This window comes from Artemia sp. Qi Xiang Cuo, chromosome 7 (assembly GCF_049724085.1).
Source record: "Artemia sp. Qi Xiang Cuo chromosome 7, ASM4972408v1, whole genome shotgun sequence".
Lineage (NCBI taxonomy): Eukaryota > Metazoa > Arthropoda > Branchiopoda > Anostraca > Artemiidae > Artemia > Artemia sp. Qi Xiang Cuo.
Window position 1 is genome coordinate 24018791 of NC_142800.1, and position 24082 is coordinate 24042872.

The window sequence follows — 24082 nt, forward strand, 5'->3', positions numbered from 1 at the left end:
TTAGAATTTGATCTTTACGGTCTAGGCACTAGCATGCCTCAAAGTTCCGTAATCTATGGAATGCCTGGCGAGTGAATAATTTGAAGCCTGCTAGTGCCTCGACCGAAAAAAAACATTGGTCCATAATTTCTTAGAAGAGGTATCCTTGACCATCAAGTGGATTCTTTTACTTTTCCACCGAATGTAAGTGGGACTTGAAAGGGACTTCAGCCTCTGAAAGTCTGTCCTCCTTTACCAAAGGTTAGTTTTCTGCCAGGTTCAAGTGAATATGAACACTTTCATCTAAGGTCGACAAAGGATGCACGCCTCCAAAGAATATGTTTATTTCTCATAGACCCAATGACTTCGCTAGATAATTTTCAGTCCGATCATGCAGAAAGTAAACATACCTGCCTTTCTACTGAAATATTGGGGGGTGAAGATAGTGTTAAAAGGGCTCCCAGTACAGGCATCCAATCCTAACAATTATAAGTTCTTGTATGATTCTGGTTCAAACCAGGTACGACATTCTTTCTTTTCACTTAAAAGTTGAAAGGTCAAGGGTCACTTTCTTCCTCAAATTATACAGATTGAAGATCTCTGTAAGGTTTTGGTTCAAATAAGGAGAAACCTGCCCTCCTTTCTGATAAAAAAAAAAGAACTAGCAATGTAGGAAGGGGGCTGAGATTAGCTAAATTTTGTTCTCCATTCGTACAGATTGAAAATAAATACTGGATCCCAGTTCAAACAAAATTCAACATGTCTGCCTTTTTAAAAAGGTGATAGTGAATGGGAGAATAATGCAGATTGAAATATATTTTGTTTTCCGGTTCAAACATGGGGCTACTGTATTTTTTTCTAAAAAATACAGGCATTGAGGGAGAACTGAGTTTAGCTTGGACTTTTTTTTAACCGACCCAGGACTTAGCTCTCTTACATAAAATCAGGACGTACTTAGTTATGGGACTGAATCAGGATTCAGCTCGTGTTTGAGCCACATCAGGATTCAGGCGCCAGTCTGCAGTTTTGGCTTATTATGCTTTTGCATCTAGTCGGGAATGAGCTTCTTTTTATGCTGAGGTAGAACTTAGCCATTGTTTGTATAGACAACATTTGTTTTTGCTTGATTTAGGTTTAAACAATATGTAACGCGGCCGTTTTTCTGCTAAAGTTCTGGCAGAGGGGGAGGCCCTAGATGGATGGCCTAAAAAAACGATCTTTGACAATCTGTCATCCCTCATCAGCAAAATGTTTCCTAGCCATTTTAATCCTTCTCTCATTATATTCTTACAAAGTGGGATAGAACCACGTTTTTTGGACAGCTTACTGTTTGAAACACGGCCAGTCAAACGGGTACCTAAAACAATTCATAGATGATTCCTCTAGAAGAAATCTAACAAATCATCCTCTGTCTTCCAAAGCACACGCGTTTCAGGACTATTTTTATCACTATAGCTTCCAATATTCTAAGTTTGGTTCGCAGACTTACCTTCCTATTCTTCCAAACTTTTTTTCTACTATAAAAAAACACCTTAGCCCTAGCTATTCTGCTTTTAACATTGTCACTGCACTCACCATTTTTGCTAATAATACTACTCCAGTAAGAGAAGCTTAATACTTGATCGATCTCCTTGTTATTCAATACTACCTCTTATCCTTGATTTATTCTTATTCAAATCGACATAGTCCTCTTAAAATTTATTTTCAAACCTATTGTATTATTCCGAACCCTCAAACCCCAAAATGTCATTAATCTTGCTGATATTTTCATATAGGGCTTTAAAACTACACGCATAATCTAAGTTAGGGCACTTTTACCTTCCCATCTGATTCCATGCTTTTCCATAGCCTTTGTCGTTCTCCTCAGGACAAAGTCCGTCAAAATATAAAAATGGGGATAGAACTCAAACCTGCTGAAATCGTGATTCAATACGAAACCAGCTATTAGCCTCATTTCCCACCTTAACCACAACATTGTTGTTTTCGCACATAGCACTAATCACTGTAATGTACTTATGTGGTATACTATACAAGGCTAGAACCTTCACTAAAGCCCTTCGACCCACTGAATAAAACGCTAGTTCTTAGTCTTTAAAGCTTAGTCTAAAGGGATATGATGACTTTTAATTATTTTTCAGAAAGTGAAAATTTGGTCTATGCATCATCCCCCCTTCTTATTACCACACTGTTCTTTTTAAAACTTTATCGATAGCATCTCTAAATCTAGAAAGTATCATCATAATAAGTACTTTGTTTCCTACAGAAACCAAGTTAATGCCTCTATAGTTACCCCTCTCACTCATATCATCTTTTTTCATAAAGGAGCTTCATTAAAGTTTTTCTAATAAATCATAGTCATAATAGTTATTTTTCTTATTATTTACAGTCACTTATATTATGAGATATCTTTTATCAAGTATTATCAAAAGAATTCGCAAAGTTGGTAGGAGTAGGATTTGTTTTGTTTTCTAAACTAATGTCAATTTCGACTTTATAAGTCCTGTTTTCATTTGGGCGTTTGCTGACACAACAGAGAACCAATAGACGAATGAAAATGCAATAAAATGGATTTTACAGCACAGTATTGGAGAAAAAACATTCCTCTTGATGTTTTTCGAATAAACTGGCAGACAAAAACATGACATTTCAAGCTTTTCGTACTTTTCGTCTGTGCCTGTGTAATAATTTTCTTTTCATCTAGTTTTGTAGAGACTGAATTAAACGCTCTCTATTATGCTCTTTGAAATTCTAAGAAAAGAATGCGTGTCAAACCCATGCATCTGTGGCACAAGTTTTAAAGAAAAGAACAAACTTTGCCGTGGGTATCTCTAGGCTAGTTTGTGATTGACAAACTCTTATAAAGATAAAATTCTGCTTAATGAACTGACAATATTGAAGTTAATATAACAAAAAGTAAATATTTTTTTAATTCTAGTTGATAGATATTCTATTAGGCCATGGAAAGTAGGCTAATTGAGTTAGGCCCCTATTGCACTTTCAGGAATGGATATAGGCCTAGGTTAGCATAGGCCTTGGCAAATTTTTCGATAGAATATTAGGTAAAATTCTGGTCAATATATACCAAATCATATTATTGAGTTAGGACTAAAGTGAATACACAATTTGATGCCTTTTTTTATGCTGATTACAAATATAATAAGCATTTCTATTGGAAATGAATTTCAGCCCCCCCCCTATATATGTCAATTCCGGGTTAGGTTGGGTTGGGTTAGGTATAGCCTATATAGGGGGGGGGGCTGAAATTCATTTCCAATAGAAATGCTTATTATATTTGTAATCAGCATAAAAAAAGGCATCAAATGGTGTATTCACTTTATTCCTAACTCAATAATATGATTTGGTAGATATTGACCAAAATTCTAGTTCAGCTACTTTTTGCTAACTTGGAAAGGGGTTAGGTGAGGAAAATATAACTTTCAGAGTGATAAGTCTACAGACTAGGCTAAGTAGCTGGTAAATCTTTGTTGTTCATATTATTGGCTTATATTTAAAGTAAACATACCACTTAATGCCTTTTTTATGCTCTTTCCAAATATAATAATCATTTTTGTTGGAAATGAATTTTACATACCCTGAATTGTATATAGGGGTGGGGGTAAAATTCATTTCTGAAAAAAAAAAATATTATATTTGGAAAGAGCATAAAAAAGTTTGTTTATGACTCTCCTTTGGAATGTGTTAAGGAAGTAACCACCAGCTCCAGTGAAGTGAACAAACAGGGGCCTCCTTGAAACGGGTTAGCAGAAACAAGAGAAGTTGAACTAGCTAAAGAAATGGGTAGCAAAAAAACGGAAATTTCCGTTGCTGGCAGAGTGGTGTCTGAAAGTTCTGAGAGTGATAGTCAAGCCAAGAGTGATATCAAGACAATGATTGAATTTAATATACATGATCCAAAACCAAATTTCTTGAAAGGGGCTCTGCGTCCTGTCCAGAATTCTCCAATAGCTGTGAAAAATACTGAAAAGCAAAAAGCCTGGGAGGCCATAAGCCCAGATGACCAAAATTGTATTGATGCCCATAATGTTGCAAGAAAGGACTCTAGATCTGGCGGCAGAAGAGCTAACTACAGAGGTCAGTTGAGGAGAACCAGAGCTGCATCATCAAAAGATTATTATAGACTTTCATACTTACCTGATGAGTCAGAAATGCCCTTTGTCCTGCTGACACATGACCAGCTTGTTCTAAGTGAATAGGGACAGTGTGGCAATGTTCACCCTATGTGAGCAATCATATGGAATGTCCAGGGTGTGAGAAATAAGGTTGAACAAGTACTGAGGGACCTAGGTGGTGTTGATATTATTGCTCTTGAGGAGTTGTGGCATAGTGATGATACAGTGCCTTATTTTGAAGGATACTGGGTAGAAAATGTGGTGCATAAACCAGCAAAGAATATGAGATATTATGGAGGTATTTTGTTGTTAATTAAGCAAGGTTGTTTCCGTAAACATTCTTGAATTTCTAGTGTATTGGAGAATATTATTTGGGTTTGGATTCATCTTGTTAGTGGTAAAAGTTTGATTTTAGGTGCCGTGTATATTGCCCCCCAGAATAGTTTGTGTGTAGTAGAAGTGACATGGGATTTATTAGAGGAGGAGCTTAGGCAATTGCAATCACGTTTTGATAAGGATTATTTTTTGATGATGGGGGACTTAAATGCTTATATGGGAATATGTAAGGAGATTAATCAAGTTTCATTTGTTGATATGCCAGACCTGATACCTGATATTTATAAGACATCTAGAAGCAGCAAAGATATTGAAAGAACGGTTAATTGTTGGGGTAAAAGGCTTCTGGAACTGTGTTCAGATAATGCATTAGTGATTAGAAATGGAAGACTTGGGAAGGATGGGGAGGAGGGTGAGTTTACCTGTCTGTCGGGGACAAACCCTAGTGTAATTGATTATGTTTTGGTTGGTATTGAACTTGTGGCCCTGACAGTTGATGTTGAGGTTCTTAGGGTCATAGGCTCTAACCACTTACCTGTTGAGATTAAGCTTTGCCTTGGAAGAGGAGTTCTAAGGAATAAAAAAGGTGATAGTCCTACTAGGAGGGTTACAAAGATCTTTGTTTTTCAGGGAAGTTCTTAAAGAGTGGATGGAGTAAAGAGGAGCTGGAGTTGATGAAAGAGGAGTTTTTGAGGCCTGAAATAATTGAGAAAGTTGAGAGTCTGCATGATGAAACAAGAGATATAGATGAAAGTTTGGAAGATTTGGGTTTTGTGATTTATGAGTGTGCTCGTGTGTCAGAGAAACCAAATATGAAAAGGAAAAATAGTTTTTTTGATGATGAATGTAGTTCTTTAAAAAAGAGTTGGAGGAGTTATTAGATTTGGTAAATGCTTGCTTTGTAGAGGAAGAAAGGCAGAGCTTGTTTTTACGGTTTAAGGAAAGAAGAAGGGAATATAATAGGCTTAAACGGAGGAAAAAACGGGAGAAAATTAAAGAGGAACAGAAAGAGATAGAGAAGGCTTATATGGTAGGGGATACCAAGCAATTTTGGTCAGGAATAACGCAGGAGAATAGACAACGAAAAGGCCAATTACAAATCCCTGAAGCTGATATTTCGCCTAGTTTTCTTGAGAGTATAGATGAAGATTCTAGTGGCCTTGATAGTGAAGAATCAAGGGCTGCTCTGCAGTTTCTGATGAAAGAAAAAGATTATGAGTTGGTGAAGGAGGTAACCTCAGATGAAGTTAGGAAAGTAGTTAAGAAGATGAAGGGAGGATCAGGGCCTGGAATAGATGGTATACCAGCAGTTTTGTTAAAAAGGTTTCTTGATGTTTTTTTGCTAGTTTTAGTGAATATTTTTAATAGAATTGTATGTAGTGGTGTATGGCCTACCCTATGGAAAGTATCAATTATTACATTACCTTAAATCACACTTGCTAGCAATAGGACAAATCCTGTGTCCACCAGCTTCAGTGATGATAGTTAATCATCATCTGTGGCGTCCTAAATGGTGCACCACGGTTTGTTGAGTCACTCCCTATCCACTGATGACTTGAATACATTCACGCTGGCAGATGTTACTGTTTTTTCGCTAAGGGAGTTTCACAAGCTGACAACTCTATTTGAGAATAACTTGCTCCTTAGTCTGGTGTTGGCTTGTTTTCGGAAAAGCTTTTGAGAATGACCACAAGTTCTGTTTGAATGAACAGTTCTGTTTGGTGAACCTCTATTTAAGAAAGGTAGTCCTAGTGATCATGATAGCTATAGGTTGATAGCATTAGCGCCTGCACTTAGTAAAACTTTAGAAAAGATTTTGGACAATCGGTTGAATGAATGGTTAGAGGGTTATGGGGTAATTAAAGAGGATCAGGGGGGTTTCAGGAAAGGGTATAGCACGCCGGATAGAGCATTTGTGTTAAGTGCACTGATAGAGAAGTATGGATCAGGTAGAAAAAGGCTGTATGTTGCGTTTCTAGACTTAAGAAAGCCATTTGACAATGTAGATAGAGCTCTCCTTGAATAGTGTTTAAGAAAGGAGTGAAGCAGGGCAGCGCCATGTCCCCGAGACTGTTTGGTTTGTTTTTGAATGATATGGTGGAGTTTCTGGAAGAAAAATGGGCTCCAAAGCTGTGTCTTGGAAAAATTAATTTTTTGATGTTATTATTTGCAGATGACACTGCATTGGTGGTGAAGTTGGCAAGGGAGCTTCAGATGTTACTGGATTTAATTGAGGAGTACTTACAAATGAAAAAGTTACCGCTGAATGTTATGAAAACTAAAGTGGTTGTTTTCAGTAAAAGGAATGAAAAAATAGATAATATATTTGTATTTGGAGGACAACAAATAGATGTATTTGAAAATATTAAGTATTTGGGTTATATTTTCCAAAGTAATGGGGGATTGAACTTTTTTACTGAAAAAGTGTTGAACAGAGGAAAAACTGCTAGATTTTCGCTTTTCAGGAATAAAATTAGTGGAATAAAGAATTTGTCTTTGCATAAGAGGTTTTTTTTTATCTAAGATTATGCTGATTCTCCATTACGGGGCCGAGATCTGGGGACATGAGAATGCTGCCCAGTTAGAAAGCGTTCAGCTAGGTTATTTTAAGAGATTGTACGGGTTGCATAGAATGACCCATTCCCAGTTTCTTAAAGGAGACCTTGGACTTTGGTCTCTTAAAAGTTATAGGACAGTCCAAATGATAAAATTTTGGCTAAGGGTTGTACAGTTACCCAGTGATTGGTTACTGAAGGCTGCATATGATGAGTTAATTCAGCTACATAAGAAAAGATCTTGGCCTTTTAAAGTTAAAGAGGTATTGGATAAGACAGGTTTTTCTTTCACATGGAATGATGGCCTTGGACCAACTAGTCAACAATTACAGTTGGACAAAGAAATTAAGCAGGTGCTGAAGGACCAGACAATACCGAAATGGGGTGAGGAGATTAAGAATTTGGAAACTTTAAGATATTATAATGAGGTTAAGATAATTTATGGTCAGGAATTTTACTTTAAGTTAAATTTACTGTCTAGATACCTTACATATTGGATGCAAATACGATCTAATTGCCTTCCGATTTGTTTGAGATTGAAAGTTTTTGAGAGGAGTAAAAGTGTCCCGAACAGCAGGTTTGCTTGCCCTCTTTGCCAAGAAGAGGAGGAGAATTTGGAGCATTGTCTGAGTTGTTGTCAAGGTCTTTTGGGGTAAGGGAAAATTTATTTGGGAATGATGGAGTGCTGCTTCCTGATGCCTTGAAAAGTATGTCGTCATAATTTATTTGTCTAGTGGGAAGATATCTTGATGAGTATTTTGCAAAAAGAAGAGAGTAGTTTTTATTTTATTTTTATTTTTTCTTTATTATTGTGTCAAGTGCTGTAATTTGTTAATCTTGTATGTTATTTGTGTACATGGCCACATTTTGGCTTGAAATAAACGTTATCTTATCTAAAAAAGGGCATTGAGGGGTATATTCACTATTTGTAAGTCAATAATATGATTTGGTAAAAATTTACCCCTACCTCCACTCTTTCTCCCTTGAGAGAGCAGTGATCATTGACTAACTTTAAAAATCTTTGGGTAAAATTCTACTTTAGCTACTTTTGGCTATCTTCATAAAGGATTAGGTTAGGAAAATGAGACTTTCACAGGTGGGTCTACAGGCCAAAATATGGGTAGGCCTACTTATCAGCTATATGATAAACACTCAAAATTTTAATTGTGAATTATACAAACATGACACAAGAAACTAGCCAAGCAACTATTTTATACCAGAGAATTAACTTTGGCTAGGTTGGAAAATAAATTGTAGCTATATTTTGTTGAAGTATTTAGTTGGTATTTTGATTAGGTTAGCTTACAATAGGTTTGTTTAGGTTATGTATTTAACATATCCTATGCCTTACTCCCATTCCCCTATCATGTAAATATATAGCCCAAATTTGTTTCTAAACTATTATATTTTCATTGTAATTTTGTTTGATTTCATTAGCATTAACCAAACTTCACTTTTGAGTGTTTATTACTGTATATAACTGATAAGTACCAAAGTATGCCCAGGAAGGTATTTTGAAGTACTACCTCCACTTCTTTTCCCTCTAGAGGGTCCTGGCCTTTGATACCTTGAAACATTGCAAAATAAATCTTCAGCTTAAATGAAGTACAACAAAATTGTTTTCAGCTTCACAACTTTGCTCAATCCCAATTTATAAAGGTGTAAAGATATGTAAATACATTTTCTAAAATTTGAAAAAAAACATAGATATGGCTTAAAATTCTACTCAAATAACAGGAATTGCATTTTCAGAACTAAAGTCAGAGAAAAAGAAACTGATAACTGAAAATTATGGTAAAATGTTTTTTTGTCAAAATCTCAATAGGTAATGTAAGCAAATTTCAGGACCCTCTTGAGAGAGAAGGAGCAGATGTAGGTACTTCAAAATACCTTCCCAGGTCATACTTAAGCCTGTAGACCCATCCCTGAAAGTTTCATTTTCCTAACCTAACCACTTTCCAAGATAGCCAAAAGTAGCTAAAGTAGAATTTTACTGAACATGCTTTATAAGGTATACAAACTAAAAATTAGGAAAATTCACAATTTCCTCCTGGTCTACAGGGCTAGGTTAACTGGCAAATTAGCCTATTTTATTTTTCAGAAGCTCACATTTTCACTTGAGTTCAGACATGTGTTGAAGTGTAATAATGAGGATTAAATAGCCAATATAATACTTATTAATAGATAACTTTAGCTTCCTTACTTTGTTAAAATCTGTGAGTTATGAAAGTTAAACCATACAAAACAGATCTTATGCTTAAATAAAGTAAAAGAAAACTGTTCTCAGCTTCACTACTTTGCTTAATCCTAATTCATGAGGTTTCAAAGGTCTACAAATTCATTTCCTAAATTTAGAAAAAAAACAAAACAAAAAAAAACAGTGATATGGCTTAAAATTCTACTCAAATAACAGGAATTGTATTTTCAGAGCTAAAGCCAGTGGAAAAGGAACTGATAACTGAAAATTAAGGTAAAGTGTTGTCTTTTCAAAATTTCCATTGGTATAGACCTGTTAAGTAGGCAAATTTCTAAGACTTAGAAATCAGAAGAGGGTTAACATGGAAGCTTGGCAGTATCTTCCCAGAGTACGTTTTTGACCCTGGAAACAATACTAAATTTGTCATTTTCCTAACCTAACCCCCTCCAAGATAGCAAAAAGTAGCTGAACTAGGATTCTACTTTTGATTTCTTTGAGTCTTGACTGGAGCTACCCATTATGCAATGCATCAAGCAATGAAAATAACAACATAGAAATATATTATTAAGGCAATATAGCCTATAGGACCATTAAGAACAGGGGATTGTATTGTCAGGATAACAACTAGGCCTACTATATTGAAAAGGAGCATAGTAAGTTCATCAAACCTTTGAATAATTTATCACCTGAAAATATTTTTCCATTTCCAATAGCTCATGCTAATTAAGGCTATTAATGCCACTAAATTTAATCTTTGTCATGTAATTTAGCTAGTAAGATCATTTAAAAACTAATATTTATGTCTAATTGGTTATCACTTTATATCATAGTCTAAAACTACAGACAAGGCAATAAATTACCCTTTGGGGTCCCATTGATGGGTCAAGAGAACCTGTCCCATAAGCTATTAATATATTTGGAAAGTGCATAAAAATGCTTTGATTGATTTATTCACTTTTTCCATTGCAATATTTGGTAAAATTCTACTTTAGCTACTTTTGGCTATCTTAAAAAGGGGTTAGGTTGAGAAAATAAAACTATCAGGGATGGGTCTACAGGCTAAAACATGCCCTGGGAAGGTATTTTGAGTACCTACATCCACTCCTCTCTCTAGAGGGTCCTGAAATTTGCTTACATTACCTATTGAGATTTTGACAAAAAAACATTTTACTATAATTTTCAGTTATCAGTTTCTCTTTCTCTGATTTTAGTTCTGAAAATGCAATTCCTGTTATTTGAGTAAAACTTTAAGCTATATCAATATTTATTTTCCGAAATTTAGGAAATATATTTGCATATCTTTAAAACCTTATAAATTGGGATTGACCAAAGTTGTGAAGCTGAAAACAATTTTGTTGTACTTCATTTAACTTACTTACTTTGACTTATGTCTCCTGCCTGTGCTGCTTGGCGTAGAGAGTGACGTCTGCCTCCTCCACCACTTCGGTCCATGGCAAGCGTTTGTATATCGCTCAACCCGATATTTGCCATCGTCAGGAACTCGGACAGGCTGTCAGACCATCGTTTTTTTGGTCAGCCGCGAGGTCGCTTCCAACCGGCTTTCACAGGGTCGAAGTCATGGATCGTTTTCGCAGGTATGTGTGGAGGCATTCGAAGTAGGTGTCCGAACCATCGTAATGTTTGCTCGGCTGCTTGGGTCAAAAACCGAGACTGCTTGGTGAGCTGCAGCAGCTTCTCATTGCTGACAAAGTCAAGCCATCGTAGACCTTTGATCCTCCTCAGGCTCTTCAACTGAAAGACATCAATTGCCTTGAGGGTTGCAGCTGAAGCTTGCCACGTTTCAGCTCCATAGAGTATCACAGAGCCGACGAGGGCGTTGAAAATCCGCAGCTTTGTTGTACAACTGATGTTTGGTTTTCGCCAGAGGTGACGGTTCAGTCTGCCCATGGCAGAAGACGCTTTGGATATTCTTGCTTGTAGTTCAGAAAGAAGCAAGCCATCTGAAGAAATTATGGAGCACAGGTAGGTGAACCTTTGGACAACTTTGATACTAGTGGTGCTATCCAGGCTAACTGAAGGATTGGCAGCAGGGGAGAATGGGTCTATGGCTGTAATTTTCGTTTTAGTCCAGTTTATCTGCAGTCCTACTTTTGCAGCCTCTTCTTGTAGGATTCAAAGCGCTTCCAGCAACTGCTCCATGGAGTCTGCCAGAATGGCCAAGTCATCGGCAAAATTGGCAGGAAATTTATTTGCAAGGTTTCACTTTTATAACACACAGATTTTTAAATGTCATCAGTAGTGTATTGAACAGCAGGATCTGAAAGACTGTTCCATAGTGACATGGAGCAAACAGCATATAAGTTCTGATGCTCATGCTGCTGACTTCTGGGAACCCATTGTTTCTGGCCAGGTCCCCTAGTGGCACTGGAGAGGGGCGGATATGAAATTGAACTTAAACTTGGTGCTTAAGCAACCTGCAAGTCATTATGACATCTCCCATTTTTCTTTTTGTATACCAATGTTGTGAGTTTTAGGGATTGAAGATGCTCTTCATAAGGCTTTTCATCCAGGTAATGTACCAGCTTGGTGGTTTTGTCCTGAAAATTCTCTATTGCCTTTGCATATGTCTTATACTTACAAGACACACCAATATCATACCAAACTCTAAGTGTGGACTGACTAGGCCTTATAGAGTTTCCTTATCACACACAGCTTCCTGGTAGTAAAAGTTCTCTTGATGAGTCCAAGGGCCCAGTTTGCTCTTGCAGCTAAAGCTGGTGTGTGGCTATGGAACTTAAGTCTTTTCCTTCAGTTACCACCTTGAATTGGTCATTCCCAATTGTGTATGATTGGTTGGGGTTATTTTGGCTAGGATCAAGAACCTCATATTCAGATGTATTGAACTGCAGGACCCAGTCTTCAGACCTTGAAAAGCTCATTGAGGTCTTCCTGAACTGTTGAGGGTTCTTTGTTGCATCTGGCCTTCCCTAGCATCTTATAGTTGTCTGCATTGGATATCTATGAGTTCTTCAGGTTTATTGATAAGTTCTTGACACACATACTTAACAGTACAGGCCCCAAGATAGTTTCCTGCATGGCACCACTGAGAAGTATGGCTGGCTTGGAGAAGATGGTTATCATTTTTGGTATTTGTGGGGACCCTGTGTGTTCTATTTGATAAGGAAGTCTCTTATCAACTTTATAACCTTGATGTGGACTTATCCTGCTGCACAGGTGTAACTTGCCTAAGATTACTGCTGAGATCACCCAGGTGACACTTTCCAGAGGGTGGCATGGAGAGAAGTGAAAAGAGACCAAAAAGACGTGAGGGTCACTTCTAGACAATATTGTAACCACAGAAAATGAAGCTTAGATTTCTGAAGACATCAAAACAACCATTAGAAATCTTGCTGTAGAGTGCAGTCTGGAAGCTGAAATTATTGGTATCAAAGCTGAATGTGCTACCCTGGAATCCTCAAGCGTTCCTGACCAAGCTTTTTTGCTAAAAATTTTCGTTGAAGAATTAAAACCACTTACTACTCCCAATACAACTCCAGAGCTGAAAGTTGAAGGAAGCAAAGGACCTGAAGAATGTTAGGGAATGGCCCATAAATATCTCAACAGTGATCAGGGGCGTCCCAAGACTCATCTCATTGGGGGGGGGGCGATTTTCGTAAATTTTACTATATTGCTACCTGATTTATACCAAATTTTCTGCAGAAATAAAGAATTTGGCTAAATTTCGTGCAATTTTGTAAAGTTTTTCCCAAAATTTTTGTCTTCAGCAAAAATTTTACCAAATGCCAAAAACGTTGGAGGGGCGGCGGCCCCGTCCCCCCCTCGGGACGCCCCTGGCAGTGATAGAGCAAGCTCAGGTTAACAAACTTTGCCACATACTTAATGACCACCTACACTTCAAATCCCACACTATTTGATACACCAATTCATAAACCCCCAACCCAACTAAAAATACCCACATCCCAAACACTGCTCAAGCATCAATCCTTTTTACTCTGTGCTATATTGATCCCTCAAATTCCAAATATCAAGAGAGAAGAAGACACCAGTAGCAGCCAAGGCTGACAATAGAGAATGCACCTCCAAAACTGCAGTCCCCCACACTAGTGACTCACAAACCTGGATTTCACAGTATTAATTTATTTTTGTCTGAGAGCACCATCGACATAATCCTATCATTTATTATGCTTTATTATTCTTGAAAGTCATTTTTCCACTCTGTTGTAGCATATTCACAAAAAAATCTCTATGGTCGAATAGTGTTAACGTTATGACCATCCTTTCTCTAAAATGGTCTGTTTTGAGGCATGCAAGGGGGTGGTTGTTCTTTAGACTCAGAAAGGGGCAGCACTCTTAGAGTCTGCCCTGGGCAGCATCCATACTAGTTACTGCACTGTTCCCTGCTGTACCTCCTTAAATTCATAATTTTCCCTTCTTATTACCTACCCCCCTTACAAAATTCAGCTCTTTGCCCCACCCCTTTCAACAAACCAATTTTCCCATAGAGCTGAATCATTATTCCCATCATGGCAGTCAAAAGATAACTGTTGTTGAAAATATTACTGCTATTCCTTGTCAAGTTAACTTTATCACAGAGAACAGGTTACTCCCAGTTCCCATCCCTCTACTTCAAGATATGCCCTGCCTGTAACCTTCCTTAACACTCCAAATCAAAGCCCCTTTCAAGAATTACTTAAGCCCAGTGACTGCTAGGTTTCTCATCAGTTTGGATTTTTTGAATTATGTTACTAATACTGAAACTCCACATTCTTGACAGCCTAGCCAAATCTGGAAAATAAGCCAAATATATGTTGTAGCTGTTACAGAAGGACTCTAATGACCAAGACTCCCTCATTTTTTCAAGTTGCTCACATTTTATTAAGCTCCACTACACAGATCACACATTTGGGAAAAGAACATGTTCTGCTTTTCACAAAAAGTAGTCTTTATTATTTCCATCCCTAGTCTATCTTGCTATGATGAAATCCTTTAGCTAAGCATTAAGCTGAAAGCACTCCCTTGACCTTATGATATTATTGCTCCGGCTGTCTTTTATTAATTGCCAAATGAAGGACTATAGAAAACAGTTTTATTCAGCAATTGAAGATCAGTCCTGATTTGTTACTTCTAAGTGTCTTAATGCTAGACTTTTTTCGTGAATGATGGTTAAGACTTTCAGATGGATTCAATCTACTCTCCTCTCAATGTTTAGCAAATCTTTGACATACCAGGAGTAAGGGGAACACCTCTCAATTTTATATTAATCAATAAGAAGGATTTTTACATTCTGACCTTGTTCATTATTTTTGTCTTGTTCACCAATGATTTCTACTTTCCACCTTGTTCACAATTCTAGCCTTCTTTAAATTGGTACTTGTCTGAATACTGAAGGTTGGCCAGATATCTACAGTTTTTCAAATCTTGAAAAAAAAATTGCTGTTTTCTTTTAGAAGCTAAATGATAGATGTTTAGTTTCTGTTTCAATTTACTGGGAATAATATTACTATAGGCCTATTTATAGTGTTTTAGATAAAATACTAAAGTTTATTTCAACTGCAATGATTAAAATTTGATATTCATCATAGCCTATTAAAATCATTCATTTTATTGTGTTAAACATTATTTAATTTTAATTATCACTGCTTATAATCATTTTTATTATTAATAATTAATTATTATTGATTTCCAGTGCATGGTTATCAATGTGCTATTCACTGTAGCTTATCAATTTGTTCATTTGATTGTGTTAATTATTTTTAAAATTTACTTTATTGTGGTTATGTTATTGTACAGTATTTATTTTATCTGTTTATTCAATTATTTATTTGTTGCGTTTATTTATTAAGTTCGTTTAATTAACTTTTAAATTCTTTCAGTTTAGACATTTGTCTGAAGCATCTGGAAAATAGAAAAATATGGGAGTTCCAGCATTTTTTAGGTAATGTGGTCTGCTATTTATTTATGGTGATATATGACTGGTTATTAGTATTTCAAAAACCCTCTGAATATTGTGCTCATTGGCGCGGATATAAAATAAGATCTGTAAGGTCCAGGCTGCCATCAAGAGACTAACAATAACCAAGGAACCATTTGCAAAAGTCAAAAAATTTTGACAAAAATAAATATTAAATAATGATAGCATATGTGCTTTTGGGGGGTTATGTTTAATATATGTGCTTTATATGTTTTATATGTGCTGGTTCTAAGCATAGAAATAAAATTTCAAGATCTTGGCAAAAATCAGAAGGAAACTATCCCCTTTCCTAATAAATGAATTTTACATTCTAATTACATTTTTATTCTGATTTAAAGCTTCCCTATATGGGATTATCCTATTCTAGAAGGGGCTGAGTAACCCCTTCTAGAATTGGCTCTATCTAAGTCTCCTAGTACCACAAGTGATTGTGTTTTTGATCAAACTTAGTCTTCTCATTATATTTCAACTTGATATCTCAACATTGTATACATATAAATGTCTCAACTCAGACGCTTTGAACTGGACTTATTATTGGTTTCAGAAATTCACATCCTAGATGTAGGAAACATGAAATTACGTGATGCAGAATTAATTTACTCAAGCATTAAGGAGGGGGTGCAAAGTTAAATTATTTGGATACAAGATGTCTCATATGTGGGGGTAATTATTTTAGGGCTGTAAAGGTCTCAAATTTGTCTTAGTTTATATCCTTACATATATCTTCAAGTTCTGAATTGCTAGGTAGTAGACAAGTGTGCAAGATTTTTTTTCAGAGGTGGGATAATAATTACTTTATTTCGTAATTTGAATAAGAAGTTCTCAAAAACTTGGATACAATTTTGGGGCAAACTGAGCTCTGAGCCCTCTCCCATTCCTGCTCCTGCGTTTGTCCCTGCTAGGGAGCTATTTTGGGCTGAAATTCTAGAATATAACAACATGGGTTGTGAAAAAACGTGACTGCTCTAAGGACAAGCCTTTACTAAGAATGGTAAAGATCCCTGCTGGAAAATGTACAAGATTGATGTCAGAAACTTATTTCTTGGGTATTTGAGATGCCTCCCTCTGGGAAATCCTCAAATATGTCTTCCTCCTAAAATTTTTGGTTGTTTGCACTTAGAAAAAAACGAAAAAAAGATCGTCACTTTAAATATTTTCTTTTTGGAAATCGAAATGTTTGTTTTATTAAATCTAGAACTACCAATTAACCAAAAAAGGAAAAAAAATCAGTGTAAGAAAGTTTAATTTAAATGGGTATTTAGTGTTTATTATAAATATGTTTTCATGGATGCTTTGTATTATGAGGTCCTTCCTGATGTTGATGTTCCCTGAGATTGATTTTGGTACTTTTATGATAAACCCCCTAGTGCTCAAGTTGTTCATTCATTGACACATTATAGAACCGTGTTTTTTTTTCTTTAGTTTTTTTCAGGTTAGCGTGAGACAAGACAAAGAGAAGTTACAGAATAGATGAAAAATATGATTCTGGGTGTTTATCCCCCCCCCCCCCGGTGGTTATCCCCCTCGGTGATTACCCCCTCCCGGGAAATACGTCCCCATGGAAAATAAGGCTTTCCAAATTGGAGAATTTTATTAGTTTTATTTCTTTAATTTCCATAGGTGGAAGGAATTTTGGTACTTGTATAGTATGCACCACTCACTCAAGTTTACACTGTGTAAAATTCGAGAACACACCGGTTTTTTGTTAGTTTGTTCGTTACTTTAGAAATAAATTTGGGCTATAGATTTGCACATTGGGGGTGGGGGTAAAGTGTAGCGGGTCTGTATGCAAAATGTGTTTGGTACAAATTATTCTGCATATTAGATAGATAGATAAACAAGTGTGTTTTAAGGCCGTAAATATATGGCCATGAACACAATAACAATAACATAAATGAATATAGTGAACGGGGGGGGGGTGTTTTACCCCCCGGAAAATACCCCAACGCAGAAAATGTCCCCCCCCCCCACGGAAAGTAACTCCCACTGAAAATACCCCCTGCTTGGAAAATACCCTCCCCTCCTGTGGAAAATAAGGTTTCTAAATTTGAAACTTATTTGAGTTTTTTTTAGTTTCATTGAAAAGTGCTAAGATAACCGGGAAAAAAGGAATTTACACACCAGAAGTATCTTAAAAACTCCTGTAATTTTTGGCAGCAGCAGGTGTCAAATTAAAAAAAAATGGAGAAGAAAAAAAAATATAGGTGAACAATCATCAAAATTAAACTAAAACATATGGCACCACGCCGGCCACCCGGAAAATATATAATTTGGGCTATATACTTGCACATTAGGGGGTGGGATGGGAGTGAAGTATTTGGACAGTGTTAAGTTAGAAAATAATTCGAAGTATTTGGACAGTGTTAAGTTAGAAAACAGTTCAAAGTATTTGGACAGTGTTAAGCTAGAAAAAAATTCTTACTACATAATATGCAGAATGATTATATCTAACATATTAGGCATGCAGACCCACTATACTTTAACCTGCACTATACTTTAACCTATTACTTTAACATGCAGACCACAGTTATTTGTTATCCAATGAAATTAACAAAATTGTATTTTTTATTTTATGTATGTTTTGCTCAAAATCCATGAGTAATTTTCTCCAAATTTGTTTTGGATTGTCATAGAACAACAATTATTAGTAGGATTGTCATAGAACAACAATTATTAGTAGGATTGTCACTAATTTTTGTTTTAGTCTGCTGAAGCAGTAAAGGAACCAAATTGGCCACTAACGGTCCTTAGAAACGTGTATTTTTGGTGGAAAACTGTACAATTCCATCTTCAAATGTAAAAACATTTAAAAGAGCAATTGTATGTATTCAAATTCAATAGAAAACTGCGAAACATAAATCATCCACAGTTATTTGTTATTCCATGAAATTAACAAAAATATATTTTTTTATATATGTATGTTTTGCTCAAAATCCATGAGTAATTTTTTCCAAATTCATTTTGGATTGTCAGAGAACAACAATTACTAGTAGAATCGTTAATTTTTTTTAGCCTGCTGAAGCAGTAAAGGAACAAAATTATCCAGTAACAATCCTTAGAAACGTGTATTTTTGGCGGAAAACTATACAATTCAATCTTCAAATGTAAAAAGATTTAAAACAGCATTTCAAACATCAAAACAAGTATATAACTCCAATAGACTACAAAGCTGTCAAACATGAGTTGTCCTAATTTTTTTTTTAATTCATTAAAAAAAACTTTCCGAAAAAGAAGTTTTTCAAAGAAAAGTAAATGCCATATTAAACCTAAGATCAGCAGATACAAATACCTTTTAAAATTCAAACTCAAAACGGCCAGAAATTACTATTAAAGAACAAATGAAATCCAAAACGAACAGAAGTTAAATAAACGATCATTGCAAAAAAAAAACACAACAAGTACTAATATAAATGAATAAATAAATCTTCAAACGAATAATGCTTAAATTGAATATGCTAATAAAGCTTAAAACAAAAGGAAAAAAAAATATTTGGCTATTGAAGTACAAATGAAACCCAAAACCAACAGAATTTAAATATACAGTCAATGCAAACAAACTCAATAGATACTAATATAAATAAATAAATAAATCTTAAAATGAGTGAAACTTAAATTAAATTTGCAAATCAAGTTTGAAACGAACAAAAAACACTACAAACAAGAGTTTGGGTATAACCTCCTTCTCTCACTGTAAAAAATCTAAAGGCTACTACATAATTGGCGCTTTACTGAAAACTATATGTGTCTTGAATAGCCTTTGAAAGTACAAATCAAATCAGACTGAATATTTGATATACAATGATATTAATTGTTGAAAGGTCATCAGTTAAAGATTTTTTTTCACTGTAATTTTTATTTTCATTTTCAATGCTATAAAAACTGAAAAAGAAAATATTTCTAATATAATTCGTTTTCAGTGAAGCGCCAATGACGCAGTAGGCTTTAGGTTTTTACAGATAAGGAAGGGGGCAGTATCCACACTCTTGTTTGTAGTGAAACTATATTTGTCTTGAACAGTCTTGAAAACTAACCAGTAAAATTAAAGTGAATATTTGATGTATAATGATATTAATTTGAACTCATCAGTTCAAAGTTTTACTGTAATTTTAATGTTTATTTTCAGTATTAAGTACAAATGAAAATGTTTGTAATATAATTCGTTTTCAGTAAAGTGCCAATGAGGAGTAGGTTTTAGACTTTTACAATGAGAGAAGGAGGCGATACCCAAACTCTTGTTTGTACTGATTATTGGGAGGTCGGGTTTGATGCTAGCGGTTGGACGGGGATGGCTGTGCACAACCTTCCATCGGTGGTCCTGTTTTCCCTAATCTTGGTGCACAGCTAGCAGCGCATCCAGGAGATCGAGAATCAACCATGCCCTCTTTTCTTAATAAATAACCTGAAAAAAGGAAACTAGAACTTTCAATTTCCAATCATTTGAGTTCCTTCTGAAGTGTACGCAACCACCTAATCGATAAAACCTTTTCCCCCCATGGGCATAACTTAAAACCCTTCTCCCCGGGCTTGGGTGGGGGTATATTGAACCCGAGTAGTTTGTCATTTGATCGTTGGACTTTTTCAAACATAATGGCTATCTAAAAGTTTTGATCGGATTCATTTGGGGAAAAGGGCTTGGGGGGGATAGTTGCCCTCTGATCACTTTTGACTCTTACTAAGGGTACTAGAGCTTCCGTTTTACAATCGAATGAGCCCCCTCCGAAGTTTGTACGACCATCCCTTCCTTTGAAACCTTATATGCCCCTGGGCCATAATTTACAACACTTGCCCCCAGGGTCTGGGGGGATGTGTTATCCCTGACGTTTTTTGTTGTATGATCTTTGGTCTATTTTGGAGAAAATTACTGTATAAAAAATTTGATCGGACGTATTTGGGGAAAAGAGGGTTGGGTGGGGGGATGGGGGCTAGTTGCCATTGGATCACTTTTGACTGTTAAAACAAAATTATAACTTTCAATTTCTAATCATTTCATAATCACTTCAATTTCTTATCAAATCATTGTCTAAACCGAAGTGTTTGTTATCTGATTTTTGGACTATTTCAAACAAACTGGCTATCTCAAAATTTTGATCAGATGCATTTGGGGAAAAGAGGGTGTGTGGGGGGGGGGATAGATGCCCTCCGATCACTTTGACTCATAAAAAGATAAATATAACTTTCAATTTTCAATCAAATGAACCCGGTTTTAAGTTTATACGGCCACCCCTTCAAGCACGGATCCAGAGCCTTAATTTGGGGGGGGGGGTGCCAAGACGAGAAAGTGTAACATCATTCCTCCCCTACTATTTTGTTTAAAATAATTGAATCAAAGCCGGGTTTGCTATCCACGTAACGCAACGGAAGATTAACAGGCTCACTTTGTCACTTGCGGAAGGCATTGGGAAACTCAGTCGAGGACGTGATTGCCACTGAACATCGATATCCGTTGGCCAATCAGAGGCCACCCCAGTCAAAGGGAAGGTTACGCGCTCGTTGCAACGCATTGCTCTTTGATACCATCACGGTGCTGTAAATTTGCAATATAAGATGAATGGATAATCTAAGCGTCTGGACACCAACGTGAAAGGCTCCTATAGAAATAGGACAAACAATTTATAGAAAAATCCTCTCTCAAAATCCAATGTTCGAGAACGCACCCATTGTTAAATGACAATGTTTGAGGATAAAGGGGGTTATTTCTAAGGTTGTTACCGCTACTTTTGGCTAAGGTGCTCAAAAGCAAAGAAAAGGAGCAAGGAATAAGAAAAGGCCTAGTCAGTTGCCTGGGGAAAAAGACAAGATTTGCTGATGCTGCAAAACTTATCCTAATCAAGGCGAAAAGCAGACGCGTCAAAAGATAAACAGTGCGTTTTCATGCAGTGGACAACAAACTATTGAGCCAGTTTTTTTCCCCAAAATTTTCCTCTATGAGACTAGAAGAGAACTTAATCAAGTTCAGAATATGATACCGAGAAAAAAACAGACACATGAGTAAAGGGGGTGATAAATGTTGGTAGTATACCTAGCCCTAGCAGCAGGAAATGCATCTTCCAAAGAATATTACTGCTCAAAGGACCTTGTTGATGTACTCCAGAAAGGATAGTTACCCTTATGGTGCCCTGCAATGGGTTCCACATATGAGAAAAAATAAGTATAACCAGGTCTCATGTCAAGGGAGATATGACATATATTCATTTAACTATTGATATAGACTTGGTGGAAGAAATTGAGGAGCGAAATTTCCAACTCCTGATTGGTATGAGGCGACACATGATTCTTAAATCTCTTTACAGTAGGATGCAAAGCCGTTCGAAATACAACCTTGAAAAAGGAAGGTACAACCTCGACCCTTATAATAGATGGAAAGCCGGTATCTCCATCACAACTGAGGCAGACATAAGATTGCTGGCAGACGAATTGGCACCATTGTCAGGGTACTTCATATAATGTTGTGTGGCTGCTAGCAATGAGGCAAACATTTATAGCGTTGGTGAAGAACTCTTGACTTCTGTTAAGTTCAGTGATGAAAATGAAATTATTCCATTTGGACGTATATGTTACGTACATTTGATTTGTGTCTCCGTCTCCGGGGAACAGTGATATAAGTGATGCCAACCTTTGCATGCTTATACAAGCCACAGCACTGTCACTGTCCAACCTTCTTGTCTTGGGTCTGCGCTTCCTTGGGCTCTCTCTAACAGCACAGAAACATTTCAGTCTTGCGTTTATAACACATTCCGTCTTTGAACAATTTTAGTGCATTGATATGTTTCGTTGTTTTTATTTCAGAAAACGTTTTATTTTCAGTCCTTATTTGGTGTATATAGTACTAAATAGTATGATTTAGGAAGGGTTCTTAAAAGATTCGTTGGGGGGGGGGGCCGCTCCCATCGCCTCCCCCTTGTATACGTGCTTACACCCCTTACATAAAAACGTATATGCCCCCAGGGCGTAACTTAAAACACTTGCCGAAGGGCTATGGGGGGTTGTGTTGACCCCAGAGTTTTTGTTATCTGACATTTGAAATATTTTTAACAAAAAGGCTATCTCAAAATTTTCATTGGATGGGTTTGGGGAAAGGGGGAGCGGTTTCCCTTTCATCTCTTTATCCTTAAAATAGTGAACTAGAATTTTTAATTTCTAATTAAATGAGCCCCCTCTGAAGTTTATACAAGCATCCTCTCCATAAGAACCATATATGCTCCCAGGGCATAACCTACAATGCCTGGCCCCAGGCCCTGGGTGGTTGTGTCGACACCAGAGTTTTTTTTTTTACCTGACCTTGGAACTATTTTTAACAAAAGGGCTATCCCAAAATTTTATCTAATGCATTTCGGGGAAAAAGGGCATGGGTGGGGGCTAGTTGCCCTCCAATCACTTTTGACTCTTAAAAGGGGCATTAGAACCTCCTATTTCCAATTGAACGGCCCTATCCGAAGTTTATACGACCATACAAAGGAAGACATCTCCCAACAGACATACGAAGAAAGTGCCTTCGTATGGAAGGCACTTCCACACAAAGTGCCTCTGGAAAAAAAAAAAAAAAAAAAAAAAAAACATCAGAGCTGTATGGTCTTTACTATAGGCAACACTATAGCGTTGTCCCTGACAAAGAAATTCGCAAATGTTATTTTAATTTTATGAGTTTTTTTTGCTCACAATCCATCGATAATATCTGTCCAACTTCATTTTAAACTATTGTTACTAAAATTGTTGCATTGAGTTTTTCGTTAGGATAGTGGAAATATGACTATTATATTTCAAATTCCCGGGCTGTCAACCTTGATCTGTTTTCTCGGATTTTAGGTTCGTTTGAAGCCCCATCTTTCTCTGGTTGGTTCAACCCCCCCCCCCTGGAATATGGGCGCCTGTGGGGCCAATTCCCATTAATGGAAGATTTTTGATAAGGATTTTTCAGGGTATTATTAACGATGATTAAGTTATATTTTCTGATCTATGGCTGTCCTATCGCTGCCAAAATATTATAGACGCCTGTCTAGTATCTACGAGAGATGTTGGGTTTGAGAACAGCTTATTTTTTAACGTTGATTGGATTCTTTGTAAACCCTCCCCCTCCCCCTCTTCTACCCCAGCTAGCCCAGTTTTCGGAGTTCCAGTAAATTTTATGGTTAAGTTGATTATTTAAGTTCTTAGAACTAAGAACATCAAAATAATTTCTTTTTTGGCGCCCTTTACCCACTTGGGTCTATTCATACCGGAAAACCGCAGTTTCCTGAGATTTTGTTTGGTTGTTTCAAAATTATGAAGTTATTAGGCCACTACCACATTTTTGTCAGTGTTTGCCCCGTCAAATCTTAGGCAAAATTAGTTAGTTAAATTTGGCCACACTTTTTGTCCGTACAATTTCAAAAACTAACAATCTTTTAATTCCCGAAGACGATTATATTTTCAAAGGAAACCTACAACTTATTAAGCTATTTGGTGCTATTTATTTGTAGCTTATTTTTTCTGATCTTTCATCCATGTTTCTTTTTTTAATTTGGCTCCTCCTACTACCCAAACTGCATAACTGGAAATGGATTTGTACCCACTGCATAGTGTTTGTAATTAAAACATGAACTCTTGATTTTTTCTAAGATGTATGCATGACTGCATAAGTTTTCTGTTAACCGAGTCAAACAATAAGGTTTACATTTTATCGTTTTTTTTTGTATTTTGATTTATTTTTGCATTTTCAAAAGAAAATGTATGTAAGTGTATATAGTAAACTTGAATTATATTTTTCCATTATTTGTGACTGATTGTTCTTTTGTTTATAGATGGCTGTGTCGGAAGTATCCCTTAGTTGTTACGGATTGTGTAGAGCAGTCTGTGAGTAGACCCCATTCTTTTTCTTTCTAAGTCAAAAACAAACAAACTTGTGAATATGTAGTCCATAGAATATGGGTAACTTATAAAAATGGAAACTGACGCT

General features: G+C 36.3%; 1 protein-coding gene across 2 annotated transcripts in view; it reads left to right on the plus strand.

Moving 5' to 3' along the window:
• The first annotated feature begins 2754 nt into the window (after positions 1-2754).
• Positions 2755-24082, plus strand: part of Rat1 (5'-3' exoribonuclease 2 Rat1) — a 100120-nt gene continuing 78792 nt past the window's right edge. Inside the window, exons 1-4 of one of the 2 annotated variants that reach the window (XM_089092110.1) lie at positions 2802-2892; positions 9429-9470; positions 15053-15114; positions 23928-23979. In XM_089092110.1, coding sequence (XP_088948236.1) covers positions 15092-15114; positions 23928-23979 — 75 coding nt within the window. In that variant the 5' untranslated portion in view covers positions 2802-2892; positions 9429-9470; positions 15053-15091. Of the gene's footprint in view, positions 2893-9428; positions 9471-15052; positions 15115-23927; positions 23980-24082 lie in introns of both variants that reach the window. The other variant, XM_089092109.1, reaches the window with a different exon arrangement.